Genomic DNA, 8890 nt, shown 5'->3' with positions numbered 1-8890 from the left:
TTTTGGGCAGTGTAGAGTAGGGCTTGTTGTTTGTAATTTCTCCGATCACAAATGCAGACATGGTTTTATGTTTATGCGGTGCAATGCAACGAAACCCGTAAAAAGACAGTATAAGTCATTATAATCCATAATTATGTCCCCACTGGATGCAACGAATGCCTCGTTTATAATGGGTTTTCATGTTTTTGAATCGTCGCTCCGGCCGGACAGGGCATCATCACAATATGGTAAGGGGCGTAACATTTCCGTCGCACGCTTGAGGTATTCGGCCAATCATAACGCACTGGATAGCTGGCCAATCACAACACGCCTCGCTTTTCAGGCCGATGGGCTTTGTAAAAATCGACGCGTTTCAGAAAGGCAGGGCATAGAGGAGAAACAATAATGTACAGTATGTGGAAAATAATGTGTTTTTTGACACCATTAAACACCAAATACACAAAATAATGTTCTTTTTAGCAACATCATATGACCCCTTTAATCGTTAACATATTAATTAACTTAATGTATACATACATTTAGAATTTATGTTCCATATGCAAATGGTTGACACGTCCTGCAGTGTTTTATTCTAAATTCGAGCTAAAACTATTCTACACAGCATTGCTATATAGCTTTTTTGAGCTTATATTAACTGAGAAACTACAGGGAATGTTTGTACTTTTAATTCATGTGACAACTTAGAACCATTATAAATAAAATAGTGATAAAGACAAAAAAGGGAATGATGAAAATGGATGCATTAATAAACATTTTATCATCAAATTTTGATGTCTATAAACAAAAAGGTTCATTGACACGTTATGCATCAAGCACCCAACATGCAAGCATGAAATGTGAAAAGGATTTTGTATTATTTTATATCAACATACCTTTAATGAACAAAATATCCCAAAACTAACTTTCAGTAGGGTCCAAAACTCTGATATCACCTTGAAAAGTGATTTTTTTTTTTTTGCTTCCACTGAAGTTTTGGATCTTTGGATCATTCTCAAATCATGCTGGATTGCATTATCATCAAATTTCACATAAAAGTCAGCTCAATTGCAATTCTGAATGCATAAATTTGTTATGCTGATAATATATATTGTAATGAGTTTAGCAAAGCTAGAAAAGGACGCATAATAGAAGCATTTTCACAGACAATTTTGAACCACACTGTACCTTTTACAATATAAGGTCTATACTTTATGGTAACTGATGGATTACATTAATAATTCATGGAGAACATACTGAAGTTTTGGGCATCAAATTCACAGCTTCTTATTCTCCTCTAACTTAGTAAGAAGGCCTCCCACTTTCTTTCCCCTCTTAATGTGCTGCTAAATTGATTCCACCCACACAAACAAGACATTCATAAACATCTGAAATCAGAAATTCAAACTAAGCTGCTGCACATTGTTATCCAACCTATTACAACGTCTGGGTGCAACACAGCTACCCACGCTCATCACCTTGGGCTAGACAGCGGCCCCGGCATGGCAGAGAGAGGGCAAGCTTGCCCCCTTATGGTCTCTTAATGAAGTAAACTTTCATATAAGGCCACACTTAAACCTGTAGAAAGCAAGTCTGTCGTTAAAAATGAAAAGAAAATAGCCCTCCCTCGTTAGACAACAGGCAAGTTCTCTTTTTGGCGGCGCTTGACTAAGTGGACTCTGTAATGAGTCTGGCCGCCTGATTAGAGTGATAGACACGAAGGAATCCGGCAGGCGCTGCCAGAGACCGCCACAGCGAGGAGGAGGGGAGGGGAAACAGGACAGAATGTCTGAGAGAGGTCTGGAGGTAAACATCCCAGAAAAGTCCTAGCAGGAATGTAGACCTTATGCTGGATTGGAGCACATGAACTAGGGGCACTAGAAGGAGGGGTTGGAAAGTGGTGAGTTAGCGTACAATACATTAACCTTGACGACGGTGAAACTGTAAAGAAAAAACTCTGCAGGATGTGTTGAATGTTTCTTAGAACAGGCTTTGCTTTTATCAATCAGCACTGATTGAAATCCATTACGCAATCATGTGGAGATGGTTGTGGAAATGCTATTCTAGCATGAATGAAGGTTCAAGTGGTTGTTCTGTAACAATTATAGAAGGTCAATTTTTCAAAGACGTTCTTTGTCTAAAGATTAAGTGATTAAAATAACGCAGTGATGCCCAAAGCAGTAATACATGAGATGAAACAATCCCTGGGAGCCAGGTTTTGGAAAGACTTCAAGCTTCTGGATCTTCAATCACATCACATTGAATGCTTTGAGCACCTTGAGCTTAAAGACTCGACCCTCAGCCCAGCAATAACCAAGCACCATGGTAACGCATGGTGTTAAACAAAGGCAATAAATTGCTGCATCGGTCTGTACTGTAGCATCCAACATATCTTTTGTCAGATTTTTCTCTGCAATATGCAGTGAGGTTCAAAGTCTCAGAACACATTGGAAAGCTGGGAATCAAAATATTATTTAAACTTTTTTTTAAAGATTTTGAAGAATTTAAACCAAAAAGAAATATTAGATATTAGAAATATTTAAGATTCTAAATTATTACAAGGTCAATAATGAAATAACCACATTTGTGACACTGACATTGCGTTTTAATGAGCTTTAAAAAAGAGTTTTAAAGTGCGATTACAAAAATTAAATGACCATGTAAACAAGCTTAGAACAAACTTGAGTTCATGCAGTTCAACTGCATGAAATTTCAGAGTGAAACATACAAAATAATATGAGTATTGCAGCAAGAGGTTATGTGAATTTGTTTCATTATGCTGGGTATCTAATATTCTCATTAACTGATTTGTATTGTTGTTTTTCTTAAGGTTTTTTCAATACAGATCACCACTTACGCGTCAATTAAGACTTTCCTACATCAGAATATCAAGCCTTGCACAATAGCACAAGCATCAGAACAAACCCTCTAGCCTTCTGAATTTCATGGCCATCAGTGCTAGAGAGTGATTGACATAACCTGGCAACATAAGTACAGAAAGACAGTCTTCCAAACTCTGCTTTCAAGTGCATTTTGTGTATTCAAGGCTTTACTATTCACCATAACAAAGGAGCTCTCCACTGACACTTTCCATGCAGTCATGCCTGAACTGTGAGCAGGGAAAAATTTTGGAATATGTGTTTTCTCCTGCCATGGGGCTATAAAGTTTGACAACTCATCCAGAAGCATTCTGGAAATAAAAAAAAAACGGAACTTGGGTTGTGGACTGGACACATGCTTTTTTTTTTACGTCCACATCACTTCTCAGAAATCCTTCTCTTTGGAAATGGCCCAAGGATTCAAACGCACCTCTTAATCATGGCACTCTTTCACTCGACAAGGTGTAAAAAACACCTAGGTGACATGAAATTCTGCCTGTGGTATGAAAAGAGAGCAAACACAAACTCTAGTCTCTCATATTTTTGGTCACAGAACAATTTCAGTGGAACAATTGTTAGGAAATTATAGGAGAGCTAGGAATGTAAGAATAATAAAGATTTTTGCTAGACTAGTAGGAAATCATCTCCAGCTGGACTGTAAATTCTCAGTCAATCTTTATAACATATGCAGATTATCAATTGAGCCCTATTATTTTGTTAGCCTGTCTGGAGGGAATGAAACTAAAATGAAAGCGCTGTCATTATTTACTCACCCTCATGTCGTTCCAAACCCACAAAGACAAAAGGCAATTTTTTGTTATATCTTCACACAACTCTAGCCATATGTTTCTATGTCTTTTAAAATCAGAAAATGACCATTAAAATATCATAAATGTAGGTTTTGGAAATATTCCTTTAACGCTCTCATGAGACATGTGAATGTTCAAGCAAACCTCTGTGCATGTTTTGCTTTGCAGCTCTGAAGGATCAACATCTTAATTTTTACTGAAACATACATGCATAAATAAAGTTTTTATGTGATGCTTACTATCTAAAAGACAGGAAAAAAAGCAGGAATAAACATTTTGATCAAAAGTAATTAGTACCATAGACCGTCTCATATGGGCAATGTTTGTCACCACATTAATGAGTAATTTTGAAATCATCTCAAAACAGATTTGCTTCTATAAATATGCAAAAAAGATCTGGTGCTAGAATTTGACATTTTGAATGTTTTTCTGAGACCTCGATGCGGTTTTCATAAGTGATGAAATGTGACAGTGGCAGTGTTCTCTCCTGCACACAGCTCTCAGACACGCACTATTCCAGTGAAATGAAAAAAAAAATCCACTGACATGAGATTCACTCTTAGTTTATTAAAACAAAAACTTACGTCAGGGTGGATAACAACCTCAAACAAACTTTTTATGGTTTAGACTGTGTTCACTTGTGAGCTTGATCTGTGCATATTTCTCTCGATTCAGACAAAATGACTTTTAAACTGGAGAAAACAATATTATGGATAGAGGACTTGTATTTTAGTAGGAAACAATGGTTTGAAGTTAAAAATGTCTTGATGGATCGCAATAATTCACAATTTTTGACTCACAAGACATAATTGATGGAGTCGTGTTCATTATTTGTGGATTATTGTGTTTATTGTTTTATCAGCTGTTTGGACTCTAATTCTGACAGCACCCATTCACTGCAGAGGATCAATTGGTAAGCAAGTGATATAATGCGACATTTCTCCAAACTTGTTTCAATGAAGAAACAAACCCATTTACATCTTGGATAACCTGAGGGTAAGTACATTTTCAGCAAACTTTCATTTTTGGGTGAACTATTGCTTTAATGTGTGCCCTGACAAAATATTAACCATTGTGATTACCAAGCTCAAACCTATAAAAGCCATTTGTAAAAACAATCTTGAAACAAATTACACAGATTTGAGTGCACATAGATGATATCAGTGGTAGGCCTATATTATTTTGCCAGCACTTGTTTAATGACATCTCCTGAGATCTAAACAAACTCGTTAAGGAAGAGACACAAGCCAAACTAACCACACTAGAAAATAATCACAATCAATTTTCTTTTCAAGAACAGACCAATACTGGACATCTGTTTTCCACTGTACAACTCACAAACAAGCAGTAAAAATATCAGAATATTATGCAATTCAAAGATTCTTTAAATTACCAGGGTATACTATCAATGCAATTAAGCCTTGCACGCTACACCTTTAAAACGTTACGTAATCTGACTTTGAAACACACAAAGAATCCAACTTCATTCATTCATTGCTATGGAAACGATGGTGACTGTAGCAGAATGAAACCTGAACTGATGGGTGCAGCGTCTGTGTGTGTCATGTGTCCAATTGAACCATATCAAGTTCCTTCACTGGTCCATGATGACAGATTCCTGTGGTGCTCTGGCTAGCACAGCTAGACATTATTTTCACATTATGAGCTTGCATCTATGCATACCATCTGTTTTGATGCTTTCACAGCATTTCCACAAACCATATTGATATTCAGCATTGTTGATTTGCAATAGGATCCGATACCTCACAATATTATACACAGTGTTCATTTTTTTAACTGCATTATGAACAACTGCATGATTTCCTTCCTGAGATAATCACACTAATTTCTGGATGATTTGTGTTTATATTGGATAGAAAACTTTTTTTATTAACGCGACTGTAGCGCAGGAGTTCTCAAAACAAGAGTAACGGTTCCAGTAACAAGCTACTTTTACCAAAATGTAGAGATGTTTTGCACAACAACACAGCATCACTGTTTTAGCGCACTTGAATTACTGTGGTCTTTTTGCCTCATGTGCATGCTCAATATAGCATCTAAAGTAATGTTAAGTCAGATTAATCGTAGTGAATCAGTTCGTTCAAACGATTTGTGTATATGAGCAGGTTCAAAAAATATCTATAAATATAAACATATTTGTAATGGTTTTAAAGATTTTTTAATAATTAAAAAAAATGAATTTAAATAATTTAAAAATAATAAATAACAATAACAAAAATTCAAAAAGTGTATTCACCTTTCCATGTGAAATATTTTAAATCTCCTTTGTAATGTAAAATATTGAATTAAATCCTTGATTGTTGCTTTCACCTTGATTATATGAATTATGGTGCTTCTAGTTTTATTAGATACATTTATCTATTTGGTGTTCTCTTGGAGGTTTTCAAATTTTAATAAGCCACGTACCCCCAGAGGGATCCTACTTCTGATAGATGCCTCATGATCAAAAAGATTTTTTTCCAATTCATAGATGAGTATGTTTTCAACTTGTGTTGAAGCATGTGCTCCATTAATGAGTTAACATTAATGAGTTTTAAACAAGGTAAAGTTTGATGCAATCCACCCATAATCCATAATCCATAACCATCCATTACAAGAAGCTAGAAATGCCCAGACCTGTTTGTTATTCATGGCCATGATTATTTGAGACCAGCACATAAAAGCCTACATCACGAATACTTATTTATCTATCCCTTCTTAACCTATATATTTATATACAGAACAGCTTTCTCAGAACTGCACAGAAGCAGCGTCTTTACTATAGCAAATGTATGCAGATGGAATTCATGTTCTGCAAAAGTCCCTAATTTAAGGTTACAAGGCAGTGCGTCCTCAAAGCACTGACTCACTGGTGTAGGATGACAGATGAGTGTTCGCTGAATAGACAGCCATGATCAAACTCCAGGATAAATTCTGGGCAAGTGTACCTCTTTTTTGAACAGTTACACAACTGAATGTCTATGAAGAACCTCGCGGCAAAAGCTCAGCAACTGTGGAACTGTCAAAACACTGTATGCACTACATCAATATCCGCCTACAAAGGTGGATGTGCTAAGAGTGCAAAAAACAAGCAACGAAGGGCACATTTATATCTAGGACCAATATGGAATTTCTTATAGTATCTATAGCTGAGCTCTATTTGACAGCAATATGAAACATCTCTACCACTCACATTAATGTTCCTGAGTTTATTCTTGCCCCTCTCTATTCGGCTGAGGAGTCTGTGATGTTCTCTAGGTGTTTGCTGGAGAAGGCGGTCATCGATGGATATGGTCTTCCTAAGAGGCACTCTATCCCTCCAAGGCTCTGGGACACGGCTCTCTGAATCCACACTCCGAGGAAAGCGCTTCACTTCCGACAGTGACGATGTCTCCCCTCGGTCATGGTCACGCAGCACTGACCCTGAAAGAGAGAAACAGACACCTCAAGTGATAACTGACACCCAGAGAGAAAGAAAACACCGGAGAATGAGGATAGGACCAAAACCTCCCCTCACAAGAACGCACATTTTGAAGTGTTTGTGTTTTAAAATAAAGGATTCACAAAAATATTTAGGCCTAAATTTAGGATTTACGTATATGAATTGCATTTAAACTTCCTATCTCTTTAAACAGTCTTAACATAAGCTTAATGTGATGTACATACATATGGAAGCCTGTTTCTGCCATGGGATTAAAATAAATAATAATAATGAAAATAAAGTTGTAATTGTTACTTTTTATCTCACAATTCAAACTTTTGTCCATGCATTTATGAGTTTATATCTCATAGTTCTCTTTTTTTTTCAATTCTGAGAACAAAAAAGTCAGAATTGAGAGATAAAAAGTTTAATTTTTTTTTTGCACTTTTTATATTTATATTATGTGGCAGAAACTAGCTTCCCTTTCAGTCGGTCACTCTCGACGTCACGTTGGATGACCGACGAATTGGGATCTCATTTAGAGAGACCAATCTACTTCGATTGTAAACTAAACGAGCCAATGCACTACAAACTACAGTCAAGCACGCTCTTCGTGGGCTCTCGTGCAGCGGCGGTGGTTTTCCCGTGTCGAGTGGGTTGCACACATCAGGCTGCACTACCCCCTGTGTGTGTTGCAGACGGCCATCTCCCCTGTGCGCTTCAGCACACTAAAAGAGCAATTTCCATCTAAAAGAGCTTCACGGGTGGAACGTCTTTTTAAAGACGTCTTACCATCCGTGTTTCTGGGTGCGGTCGTTACCTGGCGCCGGGTGATGGTCACGATCGCTGCCTCTCGTGTCTGGGCATGAAGCACGCTGAGGTGGCTTTCGTGGATGACTCATGCTCCCATTGCGGGGGTATGACCATCTCGGAGTTGCAGACCACACTCCGTTACCTGCAAGGGGGGCGGACTTATCTGGGGATGAAGATCCGTCAGTGTTGCTGCCCTCTGGCCGGTCAGCGGTGCCGGATACGGACCCGAAAAGGATGGCTATGCTTTCCCGGGCCGCCGAGAGTGTCAGGTGTGGAATCTTCCACTGCGTCCCGAACCCTCAAGGTTGGATGATTGGTTTCTCGGGGTGGCTCGCGCTGGTTCTCAGGGCCCCACCCCAGTGCCTTTCTTCCCAGAGGTGCATGATGAGATCGCTGGGTCATGGACGGCACCTTTCACTGCCAGAAACCGGCCCAGTGGCTCATCTTCCCTCACCACCCTTGATGGGGGTCCAGCGCGGGGGTACACGGGAGTTCCCCAGGTGGAGCAGTCGGTTGCGATGCAATTGTGTCCAAATGCCGCTACCACTTGGCGGGGCAAACCGTTGCTCCCCTCCCGGGCCTGTAGGCACTCGTCTGCCCTGATCGGCAGTGCTTATACGGCCTGTGGAGAAGCTGCATCTGCCTTACACGCTTCGGTGGTATTGCAAGTGCACCAGGCCAAGGCACTGAAGGACTTGCACGAGGGTGGTCACGACCCGGAAGTTCTCAAAGAACTCTGCACCGCAACGGACCTCGCGCTACGAGCGACGAAGGTTACAGCGTGGTCTCTGGGTCTGGGTGCGATGTCCACTATGGTGTTCCAGGAGTCCCATCTCTGGCTGTGTCTGGCCGTCATGCATGAAACGGACAAGATATGATTCTTGAACGCCCCCGTGTCCCAGACCGGCCATTTCGGCGACACGGTGGAGAACTTCGCCCAGCAGTTCTCCGCTGCCCAAAAGCAGACTGAGGCCATCAGGTACATCCTGCCC

General features: G+C 39.5%; 1 protein-coding gene across 1 annotated transcript in view; it reads right to left on the bottom strand.

Annotated features, from left to right (window-relative positions):
- Positions 1 to 8890, bottom strand: part of ankfn1a (ankyrin repeat and fibronectin type III domain containing 1a) — a 116386-nt gene that overhangs the window by 78299 nt on the left and 29197 nt on the right. Inside the window, exon 6 of the mRNA XM_016267261.1 lies at positions 6858 to 7087. Within this exon, the coding sequence (XP_016122747.1) occupies positions 6858 to 7087 (230 nt within the window). The remainder of the gene's footprint in view (positions 1 to 6857; positions 7088 to 8890) is intronic.

The sequence above is a fragment of the Sinocyclocheilus grahami genome, unplaced genomic scaffold (genome assembly GCF_001515645.1).
Source record: "Sinocyclocheilus grahami isolate Dianchi unplaced genomic scaffold, SAMN03320097.WGS_v1.1 scaffold36.1, whole genome shotgun sequence".
Classification (NCBI taxonomy): domain Eukaryota; kingdom Metazoa; phylum Chordata; class Actinopteri; order Cypriniformes; family Cyprinidae; genus Sinocyclocheilus; species Sinocyclocheilus grahami.
This window is presented reverse-complemented; position numbering and strand designations above follow the sequence as displayed.